Genomic DNA, 24,066 nt, shown 5'->3' with positions numbered 1-24,066 from the left:
TTTAGGTTACTCAGAGAACTCAGTTTTGACAGTGTCTATTAATTGCGTGTGTTAGTGTAATTTCTCATCTTCTGTCTCCCTTCTTGGCATACAGTGATCACGTATAAGGCAAAAGTGTCTTATGTAAAACTGAAAGCAATTGTAGCACTTACGTAGAGCCCATAGGCAGGGTCATGGGACGGATGACTCCTCTTACTAGCTATGTGACCTTGGACAGATCACTTAAACCCCCTGAACTTTAGTCTCTCCAGTTGCAAATCATAAAGAGAGACAGCACTACCTATGTCAAAGAGTGGCTGTGTCTGTGAGGATCAAAGAAGATACACGTAAAAATGTTTCGTAAACTATAAGGTAGCTTGAAAGTGTAAGAGAATGTTGTTAATACCCATAATCTAAAAGAAAGCCAAAGCTATTATTATTGCTGTCAAGAGTGTCTGAAGAAATAAAGACATATTTCGTGTGCTACCACAGCAAAGCTTTACTGTAGGAATCTGTTGGCAGGGATTCCAGATCTCCAATTTTCCCTTACTATGTACACAATTCTCTGAGAATTCAGGTTTTTGGGAATGCACACTGATGTCTTCCACGTTTTCCAGTATTCTGTAAGTGAAAACTACCCATGTTTGAAGTTGTTTGGTAAATGATAACCTTGGTGTTGCAGAAATAGACTCTTGAGAAAAGTCCTGCATGTTAAACAATTTGTTATTCATGTAAAAGTTTTGTTTTCTATAGTTGCTGGCATGAGATTAAATGTTATTTGGATTTTGAATTTTTTTCATTTTAATGTTTTTGAAAGAGAGTGTGTGCGTGAGCAGGGGAGGGGCAGAGGAAGAGGGAGAGAAAGAATCTTAAGCGGGCTCTATGCCCAGCACAGAGCCCCATCTCACAAACCACGAAATCACAACCTGAGCCAAAATCAAGAGTTGGAAGCTTAACCAACTGAGCCACCCAGGTGTCCCTGGGTTTTTTAATGAGACAGGTTAGTTTTTTCCTGGCTTGCTCTACTGCTGCCCTATTTCCTTAAAGATGTGTTCTCAATAGATGAGAATTAATTCACTGGGGAAAATGGGATTTTATTGCAGGTTTTTCAGCATTTTAAATGACTCAGGGTCCCTGGTGGGAGGGGTTGGGGATTATTATGAATTTATGCCTGAAATTAAGCATCATTTCATTAAAGTAGATTAAATGTTCTCCTGATTTCTTACTGTAATGAAATACAATTAGGATAAGCTAAGTTATGCCGCAGTAGCAAATTCATCCTAAAATCTAGTGGTTTGACACAAGGGTCTATTTCTCACTTATATGTGAGTAGATAGCTCTGGTCCACATAGTGACTCAGAATCCCAGGCTGACAGATGCTCTACTGTGTCTCCACAGTTGCCATGTCAGGGGAACCAAGAACCTAAAGAACATGGGCCCATTCTGTTTTGCTTTTCCCAGAAGTGACACGGTTAATTCTATCCACAGTGCTTTGACTACGACTAGTCTCATGGACTAGCTAATGGCAGAGGGGTCAGGGAAGTGTGACGTGCATGAGGATATTCAGTTAATGACAGATCTATGCCACAACTCCCAAGCTCCCAGTCAGTAAGATGCTCTCAATCATATTCCAGTACCTTTATCCCTGGTCCCTCACCCCAGGACAGTGCAGTGTAGAGAAGGAGCATGAACTGTGAGGTCCATGTGCCCTGGGTTTGAATCCCAGCTCCACCCCATGCTAATTGTGCAAGTCTGAGCAAGTTATTTTGTTTCTCTGATCCTCAATTTCCTCATCTGTAAAATGAGGATTCCAACACCTACCTTTTAGGGTTGTTGCGATGATAAGAAATTATCTAGGCAAACCCTTTGGCAAAGAGTAATACTTGGTGATTATCATCATCAGAAGGACAAGCAAATATTTAGGGCAGCAGTTCTCAGCTCCAACACTACAACACTGTAGGACATCTCAAATTATCTCAAGGAGTGTTGTAACATCTGCAAAATACTCGCCAACCAAGATGGTTTTAAATTCCCTTTACTGACTAAAATACATGATCTGTATATAGGTCACTAGGAGTAGGATTGGATGTGAACTTTGTCTTTATTATTCAACCTTTGCTCCTTCTGTGATATCCTCTCCCCCATTCCAGGCCCCAGGCTTTGGATCAGTCCAATATGAATTGTAGCTTAGTCACTCTCTATAAGTCAGTTAAGCATTCTGAGCCCAGGTGTCCTCATCATCAAAGTTGGAACAGCCATGAGTACTTCCTAAAGGTTTTTTTTTACAGAATCGAATAATGTAGGTAAAGTCCTCAGTATGGTATCAGTAACTGTCCTCTGACTTAGTTCTTAATGATCGTGCCTGAGCTTTGGAGGAGAAAAGGATAGCTGTGAAAATTATAAGAGCTGTTTCACAAAAATCTCCACAGGACAATGAAAGCCCAAGGCAACACTGGTTTGTAACTCAACTAACAGAGATTAGCATATATTGGGGTGAGAGGATTCTTCTACTCCTAGACATCCAGGATTAAAAAAAAAAACAACCACCTTTTTTTTTTAATTAGAAGAATTATACATACAAATTCAGAATTCTGACTTCTCTCAAAGAATCAGAAGATCTATCCCAAATGGTAGCTATTAGCCCTTGTTCAGACAAAGATGTGCTCTCCGTTTGCCACAGTTTCCACCATCCCTATTGTTTTACGGATCTGTCCTGTAAAACAGATCTGCTTGACCCGGTCAGAATTTGAGTTTATGACTCCTGGCCAGTAGGTTCAAGAAGGTGGTGATCATAGCGATAACAGGGGTAAAGTTGGTGAGCAAAGGAGTTTGTAAACTATTTTCAATGACTCAAAAACCTAATGGCAGTGATTATATTGTTAACCCATGAGAGATTGCCCAGGTTAAATAAAGTACCAGATTTCTTTGCTTTGAAATGAAATTACATCAACTGGGTAATTGTATTGTCATAAAAGATGTTCAGACGGTGAGTAGATACCACTGATGTTTTAAAAATTGGGCAAGCAGATTGCTATTATTTAATAAATACAAGCTGCTTGTTAGACCAGTTTTTTCAAAAAATGGGGCCCAAGAAGGAGAGAAATGATAATCATGAAAGGTGTCCCTATTGGTAGCTTTGTCTGTCACTTCTCCACTGGTATTTGTAGTCCAAAGTGTCAAAAACAGACTAATAATGAATGTTGGCATTTCAAGTATTTCATAGTAGATATAGAACACATTTAGGGAAAGGCTTTGGGGGCTTCTTTTAAGTTCTGGAATTTCATGTCCTTCTAAGTCAGGTTCTAGGCTGAACTTATTTAAAAAAATTTTTTTAATGTTTATTCATTTTTTGAGACAGAGAGACAGAGCATGAGCGGGGGAGGGGGGAGGGGGGTGCAGAGAGGGGGTGGGCAGACAGAGGGAGACACAGAATCCAAAGCAGGCTCCAGGCTCTGAGCTATCAGCACAGAGCCCAATGTGGAGCTTGAACTCATGAACCACAAGATCATGACCTAAACCAAAGTGGGACTCTTCACTGACTGAGCCATCTAGGTGCCCTAGGCTGAACTTCTAATTTTAAATAATAGACACAGTTTTGGGGGGCACCCTCAGTGTCTCAGTTGGTGAAGCATCCGACTCTGGATTTCAGCTCAGGTCATGATCTCTCGGTCTGTGAGACTAAGCCCCCGCATTGGGCTCTGTGCTGTTAGCACGGAGCCTGCTTGGGATTCTTTCTCTCTGCCCCTACTCTGCTCGCACTCTGTCTCTCTCTCAAAATAAATAAATAAATAATAGACACAGTTTTTAGTAAAGACTCTGTTTTTTTTTTTTCAAAACTGCAAGGCAAAATGAAATGCAGTGACCATTTATAATATTGCTACGTTCTGTTAAAACTAGTTAATGTTCCTCACCTATGCTAATGTACAAGGTCACTGTAGTTTATAAGGGTGACGAAATTCTCTACTGATGACTTGTAATACTCAAGAATTGCTATATGTCCTACAACAAAGCTGATTCATACTTTTACCAGGTAGGGCAAAGGTATTACATTTTCAGCTTTTCTTGCCAACTTCTTCCAGCATTTAACTAAACTATTTGGGAATCTTTCTAGAATCACATGAATTAACATGAAATTTAACATGAAAATAAATCCCAATCCTTCTTCTAATTTTCCAAAAGCCCAAGAGAGAGAAAAGGACTATGCCCAAAGTAAAACAGTCAAGACGGCAATTCAGGTCTCTTGTATCCGAAGTCCAGTGAGATAGAGTCCAGTAAGTTTTTCCTGTTTCCTCTTCCACTTTAAACTATCCCAACCCACCATTGCCTGAGATCTGTTTTTTCCATTTGGTCTCCAGGCTTCTCCTTAATTGTCTAAACTTTTGGATTTTCACACTCCTCCTACTTTGTTCTTATGCCATTTTTAGCAGGGCTTCCAAATTCTACTTTGAGAAATCCTGAATGAGGAACATAATTTGAAATCCCACAAAAGCCTGCTGAGGCCTCCAACAAGACAGAGAAATCTGTAAATCATAGTCTTTAACAGTCTCTCTCTCCATTCCATGCAGAAGTTTTCCAAGGAAGCAGAGAGAAGCCTAACAGGAGGATTGGGGGGAGAGGGGGTCTGTCTTCTGAACAAGACAATTGAGATTTCATACATTCCGTCCATTTCTTCTCTTTGCTTCCATGTCAATAAGAAGCTTTTAACCACCAGCTTTTAACCACCTGTCCGATAGCAGATCTCTCTGTCTCTTGCTGTGGCACATTTAGCCACTGCCATATTAGAAAAAAAAATTGTTTTTTTTTCTAAATGAGAGGGTGAGCACAGCAGGGACATCAAAGTCGGTTCTGGGGGTGCCCGGATGACTCCGCTCATTGTGCATCTGACTCTTGATTTCGGCTTAGGTCATGATCTTGTGGTTTGTGGGTTTGAGCCCCCCATTGGGTCCGTGCTGACAGTGCAGAGCTGACAGTGCAGAGCCTGTTGGGGATTCTCTCTCTCTTCTCTCTCTGCCTCTCCTCTTCCTGCATGCACACACTCTCTCTCAAAACAAATAAATAAACTTAAAAAAAAAAAAAGGTGGTTCTGGCCAGGATGGTCTCTCTCCCTAACACATCCCACCTGTGTGGGAAAGTGAACCAGAGACTCTTAAGGGAAAAGAATGAAGAAAGAATGGAAATGGGCAAAGTCGAAGACAAATTAGAAGAGCTGCAGTTTAAAACAGGTGTATGGGGGCGCCTGGGTGGCGCAGTCGGTTAAGCGTCCGACTTCAGCCAGGTCACGATCTCGCGGTCCGTGAGTTCGAGCCCCGCGTCGGGCTCTGGGCTGATGGCTCGGAGCCTGGAGCCTGTTTCCGATTCTGTGTCTCCCTCTCTCTCTGCCCCTCCCCCGTTCATGCTCTGTCTCTCTCTGTCCCAAAAGTGAATAAACGTTGAAAAAAAAAATTAAAAAAAAAAAAAAACAGGTGTATGAGAAGGAGTACAGGCTGATTCATAATTAATGTCCCTGGATCTAGGCAAGTAACTGCTCCACAAGGGCAGAGGCTGCTTGTGAACAGACCGCTGGCTAGCCCCCGCGCCCTGCAGGTTTTGTCTCCGTCACCATGTAAAGCTCACCAGGTCTGCAACTGTGTCACCAAACCACGATGAACTGAGAAAAATAAGGACATATGCTGACTTTTTCATAACGCTAAATTTATTCCATTTAAAGGAGTGCCTTATATTCTGAGATTGCATCCTTCCTTTTTTGAGTCCTAAAACGTTTCTTTTATGAAACAGCAGCTAAAGTAGATAATTGATATTATTTATGTGCTTTCTTGGCGAACTTAAAATATCGATCACTCTATATTCAGCTCTCCTTTTGATTTTGGTTTTGCACCTTATTTGTGAGACCCAAATGTCCATTAATCTCCTACCTAGAAAATATATGCTAAATGTTTACCAATCTCTCTGGAACAAATCTCAATTAACATACCTTTCAAGAAGAAGCCTTAACAGAATCTTACTTTTCATTCTTAATAGCGTTCTTCATAAAAATGTTCTGCAAGTATATCAAGTTAGTCATAACAACTACTGTTCAGTGCTTAATGAAACACTTCTTCATAACCTCTGACAATTTGACAGGAGTGAATTTAATAATAGCAATAAATACAGATGGGACTACATAAATCAAGGAAGTCCTGATGCAAAACTCTTGCTGTGTTAGATGGCGTCTCAGCTTTCTCATCTGAAATGAACCAAGAAATCAATTATAACAATGATCATAGCAATATGAAAAAAATTCAAAACAAGAGTCATGCCCTTGGAAGGAATGCCTTTGTTCTTTTAACCCACTGCTTACTTCTCCAATGCTGGAGCTGACAGACTAGGCATTATTTAGAATGAGGACTATGGCTTCTGACCTTGTTGTGAGGGAGAATGTAGCATGGCTTCCCCCAGGATAGGCCCTCTCAGTCATTTACATCACGTGGCAGTACAATGAAGGTGCGGCTTAAGCATTAGCCCAAAACTTCCTAAATGGAGAGCAGGCTTAAGACCAATGGTACTCTCCTGTTCTAGAAAACCTTCCAACCTAGCCTTGCCTGTCTTCCTGTGAAGTGGAGGCAGATTCTCCTCCACCCTCCATTCTTGTCAGAACCTTCTTCTCTTCACCTTCCAGCACCTCCCATCTCAGGAGGAGTTTGCCTAGGATGGTCTTTATGTTGCACACCACTGTTACCCATCTGCTTATGGGAAATCATTGGCCCCAGCCCAGAGTACTTACAAAGCTGTTTCTCTTTGAGGATCTTCATCCTTTATGCAGAGCTAAAAGCAAACACAAGGGCAATGAGTTTGCATGCTTTTCTAAGGCAGATAAACATTTTGAATGCATCAAGGTGGTTCAGGGGATAGGAAACCCAAATGTCTGTTAATCTCCTACCTAGAAAAATACGCATCAATACAGAGATGCCTGGAAATACAGACACCGCTGCACTAGTCCAGATCTTGTGTTTTGGCCATGTTAATCATTTCTGTATTGAACCTACAGAGATATAATCCTTGAATCAGAATGCTTCCAGGATTCTTAGGTAGTTGATTCTCTCTTTCTTCCTTCCTTCCTTCCTTCCTTCCTTCCTTCCTTCCTTCTTTCCTTTTATAGGAAAAATTTGCTTTGGATTAGAACTGGGGGTTGAGTGAATTTCTTCTTGACAGACATTGTTGCCCTGAATTACACGCAGTTACCATATATTTCAAAGAGATAGTGCTGTGTAATTAACTGAGCCTAGACCACACTGGCTTTTCCTTCGAGGCTCTCTGCCACTTTTGCCTCCCTTTGGCATTGAATTAACTGGTGGAGCCAAATGCAAGGCATTCACCAATACACACACATACTCTGCATCAAGCTAACCAAGAAGATTCACCATTCAACAATTCAGACTCCAGTCGCCCCCCCCCCCCCCCCAGCCCCAGCCTCCAGTCCCAACCCCGCTGCTGCAGCTGCCCTTGTGGCTGTGCTCAGGAGGTGAGCAAAAAGTGCCACCTTTTTCATGCAGGTCTCTGAATCCACAGCAGATGTTTCCCTGTATATTTATTTATTGTACCAGAGGTACCATAGCAACAATAAAGGGAAATTTAAAAGGAAGAAAAAATCAGCCCCAAATCCCCTACTCCTAACACCACAGCTATTTTCATTCAGGTTTTGTCCATATGCACTTCCACTCTTTTCTTAAAGCCATCCTTATAACATACATACAATTTTTATGCCTTTGAGCAACTTCCACTTTAGGTCTTTAGAGAGACCATATTGTCCAAGTATGGCTCCCAATTCTAGAGTCACTTATATAGCCAGTTGTCTGCCTGTATTTAGATGATTTTTTACCTAAATATCTTAGAATACTTCAATACCTTCATTATACTTTTTCTTCTAGCGATGAGTCCAAAGCACAATGTCAGAAAGACCACAACACATGCAGCAATAATGGGTTCTATGGGTATAGCCACACCTTTATCTGTTGGAAATGCAAACACAGGAGATAAGAACTAACATTTATATGCTTTTTTAAAATTTTTTTTAAAAAATTTATTTATTTTTTGAGAGACAGAGAGGGAGACAGAGAATCCGAAGCAGGCCCCTGGCTGTGAGCTGTCAGCACAGAGCCCGATGTGGGGCTCCAACTCATGAACCATGAGATTGTGACCTGAGCCAAATTCGGATGCTTAACCGACTGAGCCACCCAGGCACCGCTATATGTTTCTCATTTATATGCTTCTACTAAGTCCCAGCCATGGCGCCTTGCACTCAACATGTATCATCCTCCAAACAACCCAGAAAGGTAGGTGTTAGTAACCTCATTTTGCAGGTGAGGAACCTCTTGTCCAGAGTCACAGAGCTAGTAATTAGCAGAGATGGGTTTTGAATCCATCCCTTTGTGAAAGGATAATTTATTATAATATGAATCACTCCCCCCAAACGGGTAATCAGACCATTTTGTGCTTTCTTCATCCAAAATTTTTCCACTCAGAAGGTAGAAATAGGCTGAAATCAATGGTTTTTCCTGCCCTTTGAAAGCCCAAAAGATACTGGGAGGGATCTCTGAGAAAAGGAGGGAGGAAGGCTTTAAGAGCAAGAAAAGTTGAGGAGCCTGCTGGACTAAGGGGAGAGAGGCCTGTGGGCCCCAGGAGAGGTGGGGACCCTTGTAGCTGTACTGTGATAGTGCCTTAAGCAGGGAGAGGACATTATATAAGGTGACTGCACGGTGCCCCTAGGGAAATGGGACTCTGAGCACCAGCCTTCCTAACCTTGGCAAAGATTTTCATACCTTTCTAAACGACGTGGAAGAACAGAGAGTCTACTTCTTTTTTTTTTTCTTTAATGTTTATTTATTTATTTTGAAAGGGTGGGGGGCTGTGAGTGGGGAAGGGGCAGAGAGAGAGACAGAAAGAGAGAAAGAATCCCAAGCAGGCTCTGTGCTGTCACACAGAACCTGATGTGGGGCTCGATCCCGTGACTGAATGGAAATCAAGAGTCGGTCGCTCAACTGACTGAGCCACCCAGGGGTCCCAGAGAGTGTACTTCTAACCTGGGTTAGAAAGAGATCAGCAGCAATCATAACAGCCTGGAAATGAAAACCCAGCCCATCGTTTTCTGAATACCAGGTAAACTCAGAGCTATTTTGTTCATCAGGCACTGCAGGCACAGTGCCTGCACTTGCAAGCTTCCCAAAAGCCTATGAAAATATTTGAGACCTAGAAAATACATATTGGTTCCAAAATATGAAAATAAAGTGGCAGATTGGTCAAAATTAATAAATGTTTAAAATATCTATAAAACGTAGCTTTATGTCAACTGTAACCCAACAGCCAAATTTAAACCTTAAGAACCACATTAATAACTTATATATAATAAAACTCAAAATGTATGCAAGTTACAAACATCCTTTCAAAATTTTTACAGCAAAAAAGTATACTCTGTGTGATTCATTTTAATAAGTTTGATATGACATGGGATGAAACTTTTAAAAAAAAATTTTTTTTTTTAACGTTTATTTATTTTTGAGACAGAGAGAGACAGAGCATGAACAGGGGAGGGTCAGAGAGAGGGAGACACAGAATCTGAAACAGGCTCCAGGCTCTGAGCTGTCAGCACAGAGCCCGACGCGGGGCTTGAACTCACAGACCACGAGATCAGGACCTGAGCCGAGGTCGGCCACTTAACCGACTGAGCCACCCAGGCGCCCCTGCAACTTTTAAAAGTAAGATCAACAAAGATGTTTAAATGACCTCACCCAAGCCCCTGGATTCTGATGCCACCCCGGGACCAGGGGCAGGGAGCGGGGCTCCAATCTTTGCTAAGATAATATTTTAGGAACTTATAGGAAATAAGTGTGCTATTTATTGTGCCCTTGAGTTTGTAGATTGAGTGTGGTCAAAAAGTTTTTACTAAATGACTACTGTGAGGTAGGTATGGTGCTCAGCCCTGCAAAAAATAGGTCAGACATGGAAGGCCTCATGGGGCTCACATTCTAGTTGTGAAGACAGACATTAAACAAACAAAAACCACAGACTGCGATCAGTGTTATAAAGGACATAGGGTCGTGAAATAGTATATGAGGGGCAAAAGGTGGAAAGGAGGGGAAGAGAAGACTTTAGATAAATCTCATTTCAAAGCCCAAGCCCTATTTCCCTCAAGATTATAAAATAGCATTTATCCCTCCGTAAATGTATGACACACTTAAACCACTTACCTTTTACTTGTTTTCTTCTTTCCTGTATGTCTAGTTACTGTGCAGGGTAATTTGGGGGAGTAAGTAGATTAAGCATCCTTTACTCTGGCTCTCTTTTAGCTGTTACTAAAAATTTTTCTCATGAGAGTGTGAGCTGTACCAATATTCTGGAGAAATTCTGCTCCGTGGGCCTTCTTATAAGCACCGGCCCTGTGAGAGCCAGCCCTGGGGGACACCGAAGAGCCTTAACCTTAGCAGGGGCCCTTTCTACTTTCAGTGCCAAGGAAAGATGTCAAAATGAAGGGGAGGCAAAGGAGGGACAATTAGGAAAAGAAATCAGAATTTGGTCAAAGATCTGGATATTTTTACCAAGCTGAATTAAATGAAGCCCCACATGACAGCTTTCACTCCTTAAACAAGCTGATAGAAACTGCCTGATCCACTAAGGCTCCCTTTGGATTTCAAGTTTCTAATGAAAGTGACTTTGGTCAGTATAACTGCATCTCTCCTGTTGTCCTGTTTTACTCTCTCTCTCTCTCTCTTTTTTAATTTTGTAATGTTTATTTTCGAGAGAGACAGTGTGCGAGCAGGGGAGGGACAGAGAGAGAGGAGACACAGAATCCAAAGCAGGCTCCAGGCTCTGTGCTGACAGCTTAGCACAGAGCCCGATGCAGGGCTCGAACTCATGGAGCTGTGAGATCACGACCTGAGCCAAAGTCGATTGCCCAACCGACTGAGCCTCCCAGGCGCCCCCTGTTTTATTCTCTTATTTGTAACCAGATTTGGTAATTTTTCCCCCTCCATATTTATTATGCAAGAAAATCCCAACACACAGGGTAAACTCTCGTGCTCAAGATCTGTAATTACACTTCTAGTTTTGCATGGCCCCATTTAGAAACTACCCTACGGAGTCCTGAAGCCAGGAGAGGCTCGTGGCAAACACATTCAGCCTGAGCACAGGCAGCAGAGCACTTATTGCTGTGAAAGCAGCTGACAGCCTGGGAAATAATAGAGCAGGAAGAAATAAGAAAAACAAGTTGGCTTGGAAGGGTTCCATCCAAAACAGGATCCTGCCCACCTGAAAGCCAATTTGTCAAGCTGACATCCTGCTTGCCACACAAGTTGTATGTTTTTTTTATCTCGCAGAGCACTTAAGATTCCTTCTTAACCAAGAGGGATGATATAATTCCCTGATCTCTGCGGGTAGCTTTTTACACCCAGTTAGAATGGCATGGCTGGGGGCCCCACCTACTGAGCTTTTGCAGGGAGGTGAATAGCCACAAGCTTCAGTAAGCTGCCTCTTCCAATGCTACTACCCCATGAGTACTTGGGTTATTTGTGGGTTTGGTTTTTTAAAGCGGACAGACCCTGGGGGTACTCTCACTGCCCTGCAGGACAAATTACTGAGCATGCCAGTAATCACGGTAATGGGCATTCAACTGGCAGCACCTCTTTCTCCCCACCAGCCTCTCTGTTGGTGTCCCAGACCCCCCTGAGGGGCAGGAAATAAGCCCTCTGGTCACATCGTCCATCCAACCCTTCTGGCAGGGATTCAGTTGGCTTCCTAGGAACTAGCAAGAAAGGCAATGAGTGGGCACAGGGAAGCAAACGGCAGAGTGAATAATGTTCTAACAAGAAATAGGAGCCTCAGCTTGTTTGGCTGTTCTTGGCGTACTGGCCTCAGACCAGAAAATGTGTGAGCATTTTCTGCATCTGCTACACCAGGTATCTTGCCTTTCTCTTTTTTGTTTTTTGGGCTTTTTTTGGTATTGTTTGTTTGTTTTTCAGAAAAATAAAATTTTATTTCAACTGATCAACATTATCCAATTAGAGTAAGAAGGGAGTTCATAAATGTCCCCAAACTAAGGCTTTCTAACTGGAAAATTAACTTAGCTTGCCCAAGTCTGCAGATGACATAATCGGGTATGCCTCTCAGCTTTATAATTGCAGTTTTAACATGAAAACAAACTTAAAGATTTTTTTGGTATGTTTTTGCCTATATATTCAGCAATCAAAATTAACATTTTTTCTGACAGCATGCGAGAGAGAGAGAGAGAGAGAGAGAGAGAGAGAGAGAGCGCTCATGAGTGGGGGAGGGGCAGAAGTAGAAGGAGAAAGAATCCTAAGCAAGCTCCGTGCCCAGCGCAGAGCCCGACGTGAGATCATGACCTGAGCTGAAATCAAGTCAGACTCTTAACTGACTGAGCCACCGAGGCACCCTGCAAAATTAACACGTAAGGGTCTTACTAAATGTTTGTTTCAAATTAAAAGAGATGTTATCTAAGAAAACTTAAATATTTTAACCAAACTTTCAGGATCTGTATCAAAAAGGAAGTTATCTTTGAACTTTTATTCAGTGAACAGCAGCAAAGAATGATTGACAGGCTTGATTGTTGCCAATTCTGTCTCACACCATGCTGCTTTTTCCCCCGGCTGGGGCATTGTCTAAAGAAGTCCCCAAGACCCAACATCCTCTACAGGTCTTTTCTGCTGTGCTAAGACTGCAGCTTTCTTTACCCTGGTATCAACATGGCTATTCCTACTCAGGCATCACAGCTGCGTTCTTGAAAGTTTCTTTTTGTGAAGCTCACCTCAAGGTCAAATTTTGCCACAATTGCCAGTGGTAAGTGGAAATGTGGGAACACCGTTCTATATTCCATTTGCTCTCTGACCTCATTTCTTTCTACTGTCTTCCTTGCTTTCTCTGCTCAGGTCCCCTTTCTCTTTTTGTATGAATGAGAAATATGAGGAGGGAAGAACATTTGAAATTTCATTTGTTCTCTGTTATTGAAGAGGTGAAAAGTCTGGGTGGATGAAGCATGAAGCCCAAGAGAAAGACATTTTTCCACCATCTTCCCCCTCCCTCACTACTGATTAGCCTATAGATTACAATTTCAGGGTCAAGAGTGATTGTATTACTTTTTTAATTTTTTTATTAAAATGTTTTAAATGTTTATTCTTGAGAGAGAGAGACGGAGAGAGAGAGAGAGACAGAGCATGAATAGGGAAGGAGCAGAGAGAGAAAGGGAGACACAGAATTCGAAGCAGGCTCCAGGCTCTGAACTGTCAGCACAAAGCCCGACACAGGGCTTGAAGTCACAAGCTGTGAGATCACGACCTGAGCCAAAGTCGGATGCTTAACCAACTGGACCACCCAGGCACCCCAAGTCAGGAGTGATTTCAGAGATTCGTTTTCTTATCTGTCTTCCCTTCTTTATGTGTTTCTGACTTCTCTTTCTGTTTATCATTAGGCTGTAAACTCAAAAGTCCAGTTCCTACAAACCTAGTGGCCCAGGAGAATTTACAGAAGTACTCCTCCCTAAAAGCCAACCAGAATTATCTGCTACCACTTGGTTCTAGAAAGGACCTTTGCTCAAAAAGCGGTGTTTCATATGGAATGGGCATGATCCCCTAAATGGAAGAATTAGAATTCTTTTTTTTTTTTAGGTTTATTTATTCATTTTGAGAGACAGAGTGTGCAAGTGGGGGAGGGGCACAGAGAGAGGAAGAGAGAGAAAATCCCAAGCAGGCTTTTCATGATCAGGTCAGTGCAGTGCCTGATGTGGGGCTCAAACTCATGAACCATGAGATCATGACCTGAGCTGAAGGTGGATGCTTAACCAACTGAATCACCCAGGTGCCCCATGAATTAGAATTCTTAGTGGAAATTTCTTGGATAGGGGTGATTCTCCAAAGAAAATCATTGGCTATTAACCATAATCAGCATCATCATTTGTTGCCACACAAAATGTTTAGTGAGAACCTATTCTGACTTTTGCACTGTGCTGGATATTACTTAAAAAGAGAGTTACCTTTGACAATGAGGTGAAAGTCCTTGGTCTCCATTTGCAGAGGTGAATTTGCAATGCAGCTATAGGTTCCATTGTCAGATTTCTTGACTTTGGTGATTGACAGTTGAAGAGACTCACTTGTCTGTTGGACTTGGTGATTTTGCTCTAAATTCAGGATGTTACTGTTTTTGTACCACATCATTCGAGCCTGGGGGTTGGATTTCACATTACAAACCAACTTCACATCACTGCCTTCCTCAACGGTTTGCAAGTCGTCTCCACTCAGAAGAGGAGGAACTACAAGACTCAAGCATTTAGGCTTAATTAGTGGATAAGCAGTAGTTTACCGACAGTGTTCAAGATCTTCCTTCAGTCTGTCTCACGCAGTCATTCATTCATTGGACAAAAATTTATCAAGTACCTACTTTACGCCAAGCGCTGGACTAGGAACCAGGGATACAATGGTAAATAACATACATCCAGTTCCAAACATTATAGAACTTCCATGTGGTAGAGAAGATAAACCATGAAACAAATGTATATGATGATGAATCTGTACCAAGTAGACCATTTATAGCACTACCTAAGAGGATAAGCCTTGAGTCTTTGCTCTCTGAAACCAATCTGTACTAATATGTTGGAGAAAACAGTATAATATAAAGAAAGCAGGGATTGCACTTGTCCCTAATTCCATCTTACACCACTTTCTGTGACCTTGAGAAAGTTACTGAATTGCTAAGCAACTGCTCACTTTCTTCATCTAAAAAGTGGGACAATACCTATCTCACAAGGTACTGTACAGATGAAATGAGATAACACCTGTAAAGAATTTACCACAATGCTAGTTACTATTTTTATGGTGGTGGCGGCAGCGGCGGAAGCCGCGGCTGCCACGGTGGTTTTGAGGTCTCCTCACATCCTCAATTTTTGCATTTTATCTAACCGCATTTGCCCTGGCCACATTTCCCAATGCATATTTACATTTCCTCAATGATTCTCTAGAAATAATGTCCCCCTCCCAGAAGGTGCTCCGATTGTGGCAACTTCTGACATCTATGGAAGGTGAATGTGACATTCTGGGTCCCTCTCGTCCCTCTGGGTGAGCCAGTCCGTACTCCCTCCATGATAATGGCAGTCCTAGAGACATAGATACTTGAACACATTTATCTTCACCAAATAATTCCAACCCTCACCTGCACCAGGGCTTTCCAACCAGGGCTTTCCAACACCCACCAAAGGGGAGAAAAGGCTGAGCTGACTCTTTCTCTTCTCCATGCCCCTTGCATTTTCTGGTTAAGGTGTAGAAGAATAATGAAGTGCTTGAAAAGCGGGCAGTAGGAAGGAGTTAGAGTCAGGGAAGGAGGAAAGAAAGAGCTTGTGTAATCTGCACACTGAATAATTAGACCCTGAGTAGGCTGTGCTATTAATAACTCTTTCAGAAGAATGACATTTTGCTGCTCTTTGGAATGAGCTTGAATTCTGTATCCGTATCCAACAAGGATGTTATATGGTATTCGGATATGTTGGAAGCTGCTACAATAGAGAATGTAATTATCAAATATACCAAAGGACCTATGGACATGTCCTATTAGTTGTTCCGTTTGATTTAACCATTGAAGGTCAATTTTAAATCTTATCAGCTATATGTGAGTATTCCTTTTGTAAAAATAGTACATTTCAGGTAAAGTTAAGGTCCTCCTTGATTCCATATTGTTTGCTTCCTCCCCAAAGATACCCACTGCTATGAGTTTGACATAAATCCTTGCAGATCTTTTTTGAAAAAACAGGTTTTTAAGAAATGTTTATTTATTTTTGAGAGAGAGAGAGAGAGAGAGCAAGCGAGCGAGCATTAGCAGGGGGAGGGCAGAGAGAGAGGGAGGCAGAGAATCCCAGGCAGGCTCTGCACTGTCAGTGCAGGGCCCGACGAACGGCTTGCATCCACAAACCACAAGGTCATGACCTGAGCACAAATCAAGGGTCCAATGTTCAGTGGACTGAGCCACCCGGGGGCCCTGAACAAAGTTTTTTATACATATAATTTATCAATAGGAAATACACTGTATTGTTTTTAGGAAGCTTATATAAAGACTTTACTCTCTCAAAAGCTTGCATGTTTTTGAGATATATCCACTTTGAACCACAGAGATCTAGCTCATTGCTTTTAGAGTGCTACAATATAAGACTCTTGAATCATTTTGATTGGTGGGCATTATTTTCATTTTTAAAATGTTAATGCTTTAATAAATATCTTTGTATATGTTTCTTTTTTTTTTTTTAAACATTTATTTATTTTTGGGACAGAGACAGACAGAGCATGAACAGGGGAGGGGCAGAGAGAGAGGGAGACACAGAATCGGAAACAGGCTCCAGGCTCTGAGCCATCAGCCCCGAGCCTGACGCGGGGCTCGAACTCACGGGCCGCGAGATCGTGACCTGGCTGAAGTCGGACGCTTAACCGACTGCGCCACCCAGGCGCCCCTGTATATGTTTCTTTAAGTACATTTTGCACGCGTTTCTCCAAACTTATACCATCTAGAAGGAGAAACACCGGATCACAGGGTAGGCACCCTTTAAATTTTGATAAAAATTGTACAAGAGGTGGTCTGAATTTATACTTTCAGCAGCAACTGTGAAAGAAGGGTCAGGTTCTGTGAGAAAAACTTGTTTCTGCACACCCTCCCCCAAATTGTGTATTATCAAGCTTTCATGTAGTTCTCAATCTGCTATTTATAACAATAATAATACTTCCCCAGAATTGTACATTATATTCTTATCACTTTTATGAGCTCATTTTGATTTATTGATTATGAGTTTGTGCCAATTGTTGTCATTACGAATCACTGACCAGTTGGCTTTTTTATATGTGCTTAGCAACAGCCACATTTAGGAGGTTGTTGTAAAGATGGTCTGAAACATGCATTCAGGTTGGAAAACTGAAAATCTTTTCTTTAAGCCACCGCACGCTATCTGCCATGTCTCCCTTAGGAAGACAATGGAAGGGCACTGAGGAGCCTAGGGAATGGTGTTCTGTTCTCAGCTCCAGCTGTGATAATTTGGGCCCTCAGTCTGGGCCTCCGTTTCCTCATCTATAATTTTATAAGGATTATAAGACTTCCAAGATCCCCTGATAGCCTTGAGTACTATCAAAGTAGCCAAGAGGTAGCTTGCTAAAAACCACATTTTACTGATTCATAGGAAAAAAAAAAAAAAAGCTCCTTTGCCCAGGAATATGCAAATGTTTCACTCTGGAAACCCAAACTGTAAGATGCCAGTATTTTCCAGAGTTGGATTCTTCAGCCTTTCTTCCACCTTTTTATTTCAAGAGCAGTGACATCCATTTTTCACAGAAAAGTTTGCTGAGCTCATGGAGTCAAATGCCTTTGACTTTATTATAGGTTCTGAGTCCAGAGCTACTTCTTCCACCAAATCATACCACATCGTCACCTTATCCTACATCACCCCTCTCTGTATTATCCATACCTCCCTCACATAGCACCACTTTCCACCCAAAACACCTATGTGATCACCTATATGGAATTACTTGTAGGGCTCCCTTGCCCCCACGTAGTTCTACCAATGGGTTACCAATACCTGAATCCAACCATCAAAGAGTCTCCTCATTTTGGGTGTTAAGGTGATGTTAAGAGATTCCCAGGGTGCCTGGGTGGCTCAGTCAGTTAAGTGTCTGACTCCTGATTTCAGCTTGGGTCATGATCCCAGGGTCATGGGACTGAGCCCCACGTGAGGCCCTATGCTGAGCATGGATCTTAAGATTCTCTCTCACTGGGGGCACCTGGGTGGCTCAATCGGTTGAGCGTCCAACTTCAGTTCAGGTCATGATCTCACAGTTCATGGGTCTGAGCCCCATGTCGGACTCTGTGCTGACAGCTCAGAGCCTGGAAACTGCTTTGAATTCTGTGTCTCCCTCTCTCTCTCTCTGCCCCTCCCCCACTTGTGCTCTCTCTCTCTCTCTCTCTCTCTCTCAAAGTAAATAAAGTATTTTTAATAAAAACTTTTAATAAGTTTTTATTAAAAAAAAAACTTAGGGGTGCCTGGGTGGCTCAGTCAGTTAAATGGCCGACTTCAGCTAAGATCATGATCTCACAGTTTGTGGGTTCGAGCCCCGTGTTGGGCTCGGTGCTAACAGCTCAGAGCCTGGAGCGAGCCTGCTTCAGATTCTCTCTCTCTCTCTCTCTCTCTCTCTCTCACTCTTTCTCTCTCTGCCCCTCCCCAGCTCATGCTCTGTCTCTCAAAAATAAATACATGTTAAAAAACTAAAAAAAATTTTTTAAAGATTCTCTTTCACTCTCTTCCTATGCCCCCCCCCAAGGTAAAAATAAATAAATAAAGTTAAAAAAAAAAGATTCCCAATGAATGTCTAAGTAGGACACAAAGCTAGAAACCACAAAGGAAAAGATCAGGGGTTTTAAATACATAAACATTTAAAATTTCAATATGGCCAAAAAAAGAACTATAAGAAGATCAAAAATAAATACAAGAAATACAATAATCTCAAATGACAAAAGGTTAATTTCCTTAATATATAGCCCTTATCCAAACCAATTTTAAAAAGACAACTAACCCAATAGAAGAATGGGTAAAGAACATGAACAGGCATTTCACAGAAAAGAAACATGAACAGCCAACACATTTATAAAAAGGTGGACACCCTTATTTGTAATTTAGAAAGTGAAAATAAAATTTCAAACCAGGCTGGCAAGTTCTTTGAGTTGAGGATACTCGATGCTCACAAGGGTGTGGGGGAGTAGGCCCCCACCTGCACTGTTGTGGGAGCATAAATTGGGCAATTTGGCAATACCAAGCAAATGTTAAAACGCATGTAACTCTCTAGACCCAGATTTCAAGTACCACTTAATATAGTGCAGACAACACAGATTGACTTGCAATTTCTTCCCCCTCACTCACAAAAGACATTCAGCACCACCGAGATGGACACCGACTGATCCCTCCGTAGCTTGCAAGTAAAGGTGATTCCGTGGTCATTTTCACTGATGGAAGAGACACAGACAGAACTGGAGTTGATTTTGTTTCCAGATTTCAAATCCACTGTCCCCTCTCCTCGGTACCAGAGTAGTTCTTCCTCCCTGGTGTGGTTTTTAACAGCACATTTCAGAGATTCTTGGGAGCCAAGCCAAGTGTCCAGAATATAGTTCTCAGTTTTATCATTCACAGTTAAGACAGAACCTGAAAAGGCAGGAAGAAACTTTTAACATAGACTGAACATTCTAAATAGCAGAAATAGGGGATTGGTTAAATAAATCATGTTACATCAGTACAATGAAATACTCTGCAATAATTAAAAATAGTCATATTGATCTATATGATTTAAAAGGGAAAAGATTAATAAAGATAAAAATAATGTATTATTAACTAAAAAAAGGAAAATGTTAAAATGATGGTTACAAAATCTTGCTGCACATCAGAATCACCTAGGGATCTTTAAAAACATATTGATGCTTGGCTTCCTCACCCAGACATTCTGGTTAATTGATATGAGTGCAGTCTGGGCATTGCGTTTGTAAAAAACCTTCAGACAATTCTAATGTACAGTGAAGTTTGAGAACTACTGGGTTAGAAAAGTGTATGTACAGAATTACCCTCATTTACACACACATACACACACACATTTATGAGGAAAATTTGGGGGAAAAATCTCCCTGTGTATACTGAATAGAATTAATAAAAGTAGAGAAATGCTTTCCAGACTTAAATTGTTTAATTCAAGGGGTGGGAAGTAGCAAAACAAGGGGGTGGGAGTGGGAAAGGACAAATGAAAACAAAATTGAAAAATACATAAGACACAACTCTAGGTGAATAGGCAGAATGTAAGTTACATCTGTAATAATTCCTATAAATACATAAAAATTGAATATGCAATTGAATATGGGCAAAAGTTGATTTGGAAAGATTTCTGATCTGTTGATGGGATTGTGGAAAAATGGGTCTTGCATTTCTGATGTTTTAATATTGTTTTGGCAGTGTGGTAAAATAATTGTTGGTTAAACAACTGGTTTGTAGGGTAGACAGGTTATAGAGTGGATGATCAGGATATATAACAGTTGTTTTTAATCTCTGATTTTCAGAAATGCATTCACTGTAACATACCTGAATTTCAATTTTTACTTTCCTAGTTCAGAAGCAAGTTAACAAAAACTAAGAATGACTTTAGCTGTCACAGACTTGCCCCCTACATAACATTTGTTAATATAGTCTGTAAACACATGAACTTTTCCTTTAGAATGCATAAACTACTGATGAAAATAATGTGACTTTGCAGCCTAGGATTTTTTAAAAATCTAGAGGAATATATACCAAAATATTGTTGAGTGCATCTCTGGATGATGGGATTTGGGGGACTTTTAGTTTTCTTTATTCTTTCATATATTTCCTGAATTTTTTTTTTACTGACTAGGTATTACTTAAAAAAATTTTTTTAATGTTTATTTATTTTTAAGAGAGAGTGCTAGCGGGGGAGGGGCAGAGAGAGAGGAAGACCAAGAATCTGACGCAGGCTCCAGGCTCCAGGCTCTGAGCTGTCAGCCCAGAGTCCAATGCAGGGCTTGAACTCACAAACTGTGAGGTCATGACCTGAGCTGAAGTCAGATGCTCAACCGATGCCTGATTGGGGCATCCAGGTGCCCCAATATGTATTACTTTTAAAACGGATGTGCGTGGGGTGGGGGGTGGGGTGCGAAGGGTTCGGTGAGATCCACTTCCAGACTAGGGTAGAGAACAAGTTCAGGAAGGATTTTCCTGTAAGTGGTATGTTCAAATAAATAGCATAGCCTGTTTGGGATGTGATTAGTAATGGAATGCATTAAAATGTAGGAAAATTCTGGCTGTGGCTCTGGAGAGAATAGAACATTTACTCTGTCTCATAATTACCAGAACCATAAAAATATTTTTCCATTGACTGTTATGTCATGTTGTCTGACTCCTGTACTCTGAGCCATATCAACTGTGTATTTGGTGATTTGGATTTTGGATTTTCCCAATGCCCACTGATAATTTTTTAATCTGAAATTTTTCTTTATTTAAAAAGAGACCAAAAGAATATGAACTTACTTGTCACCTCACAGGGCAGAAACAAAATCACTAAGAGAAGAAATCTGCACATTCTCATTAGGCAACTGATCTTCCAGGCCATCTTTAACAAATTTACGTCTGGTCTGCTGGGGGGAAAAAGGGAGTAGTTGGTTCTGTACTTTGGTCTATGCTGAGTTTATGAAACGTCCTCTTGCCTATTATGCATTTAAAATAAAATCCCAGATGAGTCATCCCAGCTGTAACAGTACTATTTCTAGTTTTTAATTAAACAATCTTGTTCTGATTACTGAGTCCAAAGTACTTTTAGTATTCAGGATATTTTTTTAAGGCAAGAAAAAGAAAACCACAAGGAAATAGGCTTTAAGATATAGGGCAGCTATAGGTCAGCCCCGGGGAAGGTAGAAACAGTCCTCCCTGGAGAAATTGATAGAATGTCATTTTAACAGAAAGAGAAAGAAACTCCCTTCATTCACAGACAGTCTCTACTGAACTGTAGTAATTCTGATCTTGAAAGCCTGTCTTGGGTCATTTTTGCAAAAGTTGCTTTCTGCTAAAGAGAGTTGTTGAGATTGTTCCAAATCCCATAGACTCAAAAAGTTAATGCCTTAGAGAAGACTCAATTGCAGCATAGACTCTAGTCCTTTTTCTTTTTTTTTTTTTAAGTTTAATTTATTTGGGGAGGCAGAGGGGCAGAGAGAGAAGTGAGAGAGAATCCCAGGCAGACTCTTTGCTGTCAGTAAAAAATCGCCTGACGTGGGTCTCCATCTCAGGAGCCGTGAGATCATGACCTGAGCTGAAATCAAGAGTCAGACGCTTAACCGACTGAGCCACCCAGGCGCCCCCCTACTTTTTTTGTTTATTTATTTATTTTGAGAGAGCCAGGGTGAGTGAGTGGGGAGGGGCAGTGAGAGAGGAAGAGAGACAATCCCAAGCAGGCTCTGCACATGCAGAACCCAACGACTCAGGGCTCAAAGTCACGAACCATGAGATCATGACCTGAGCGGAAATCAAGAGCTGGACGCTCAACCAACTGGGCCACCACCCAGGCGCCCTTAGTCTCTAGTCTTAAACCATGTTAATCTCTTTGCTTCCTTCCACCCCTCCCCCATACTCTCCCTCAGAATACCTATTCTCTTCAACCCAGGATAGACTAAGAATAAAAGATAACAAAGTCCTTCTTTTTTCCTTCTATGCTTTTGCTGCTGCCATCCATCTCCCTAGATATTCTCTACTTCATCTAGGAAAAATATACATTTAATTACTTCCTTTCAAGGGTACCACTATGAATATGGTAGAAACACATACTGAATGCTTTCTATGCAACAGGCACTGTACTAAACACTTCACATACATTATTCCAATCTCAGTGAAGTCCCTAACAACCCTCTTGACGTCATTTCTAAAGGTTTAGAGAGATTATATCATTTGCCCAAGATCCCAAAGACAGTAAATGTCAGGGCCAGGATTCGAACCCAGGACTCCCAGGGCCAGACTCTTAATCACTGTACTGCCTAGACTGATATTCTCCTCCTTTAAGAAGCTGCTCCTTCTGAGCCCTGGCCGTTCCATAGACCTCAGTAACTTGGAGTTTCATCCCTGTATTACAAGTATTAACCTTCAAGAGCTGTAACATTCCTACGACTGTGTGGATGGGCTTTGCTTCTCCCCACCCCAGGCCTGTCCTGACAAGAGTAAGCTTCATTCCCACCAGACTCACCCTTTCTGGCTGGCAAGCCTGAATCAATATTTCAATAAGATGCAATTAGTACTAACATTGATTCTTCCGTAATTTTAAAACTATGCCAAAAAAAAGATTTCTATCCTACCACCGTAATAGTGATGATTTCAGAATCTGGTCATTAATAGAGTTTTCTCAAGCACTGTCCACTGTAGGTGCCTAATAAGTGCTGAGTGTGAGCTTCGTAGCAGACCATACCCTACCCTATTAATTAAAGAGGAGGATGGATGTCACCCCTTCCCTTCTACCACATTAGACAGCATCTTTTCAAAATGAATTTCCCTTACTTGACTTGTTTTTAATTTTTACGACTCTCTATATAGAAGACAAAGTTTTACCACTTACCTGCTAAGCTCTGAAAAGGTGACTTCGTTGGCCACTTGTTTCTTCATCTGGGAACCCTGAATCCTTTCCCTGTTACCATCTTTATAATACTTGAATTTGAACACTTTATGACAGTAGGGTCAAGTACACAAAATAAATTGGGTTCAAAGTCTCTTTCTTTTTATGGATTCTTAGAGAAGACACTTACTGGGAAAGACATCTTCTTCAGACCTAAGTTTTCATGTGTCTCTAAATAACTAGGTGGGGCCAGATATTACTAACAGTGATGTAATTATTCCAAGAAAACCTGACCTTGTGCAAAAATTTGTAGCACATTTCACCAAACATTTCCATGTTCAAGTTAGATAATGCACCAGGCTTGGGTTATCAGTGGGAAGTGATATTTTTCCAGCATTATTTAAGTTGTGGAATCTTCTAATATTCTGGCTGCTGTGAAAACCAACCCTCTTCTCAAACTTGCCCCATTACTACTCTCAGGCTGTCAAATTACCAAAGTTATCTAACTCGAACATGGCAGCCAAAATATTGGAAGATTCCACAACTTAAGCAATGCTGGTAACCCCAGCCCAGTGCATAAGATGTACTAAGCCAAGCACAACTGGGAGAAGTTTTATCCCTTTGAGACTTTCACATGACTGGGGAATCTTTGCATTATACTTTAAAGAATTAGCAATTGAAGATAACATTTTTTTTGGTTGGTTAAAAAAATGTATGTTTGTGGTGTTATTACACTGTGTTGTACAGTGTTATCTGGGTACTACTATTGTTCCCATTTATGCAAGAATAGGATAAAGAATATTTATGGTTATCTGCACATTTTAACACAATGGGTAAGCATACCAGAAGAGATCTGCTTCTTACTAGTGACTTCAAAAAAGCTGTGTAGCTTCTATGAGCCTCAAGTTCTTTGTCAATACAACAGAAACAGTAATAGTACCCTCCCTAC

The 24,066-nt window shown here is 41.2% G+C and overlaps 1 protein-coding gene across 1 annotated transcript in view; it reads right to left on the bottom strand.

The window, feature by feature from the left end:
- Positions 1-6,097: 6,097 nt before the first annotated feature.
- Positions 6,098-24,066, bottom strand: part of TMIGD1 (transmembrane and immunoglobulin domain containing 1) — a 34,707-nt gene continuing 16,738 nt past the window's right edge. Inside the window, exons 2-7 of the mRNA XM_047833555.1 lie at positions 21,056-21,162; positions 18,896-19,174; positions 13,991-14,266; positions 7,861-7,964; positions 6,740-6,780; positions 6,098-6,202 (exon numbers count right to left, since the gene is read on the bottom strand). Coding sequence (XP_047689511.1) covers positions 6,199-6,202; positions 6,740-6,780; positions 7,861-7,964; positions 13,991-14,266; positions 18,896-19,174; positions 21,056-21,137 — 786 coding nt within the window. The 5' untranslated portion in view covers positions 21,138-21,162 and the 3' untranslated portion in view covers positions 6,098-6,198. The remainder of the gene's footprint in view (positions 6,203-6,739; positions 6,781-7,860; positions 7,965-13,990; positions 14,267-18,895; positions 19,175-21,055; positions 21,163-24,066) is intronic.

Source organism: Prionailurus viverrinus, chromosome E1 (assembly GCF_022837055.1).
Source record: "Prionailurus viverrinus isolate Anna chromosome E1, UM_Priviv_1.0, whole genome shotgun sequence".
NCBI lineage: Eukaryota > Metazoa > Chordata > Mammalia > Carnivora > Felidae > Prionailurus > Prionailurus viverrinus.
This window is presented reverse-complemented; position numbering and strand designations above follow the sequence as displayed.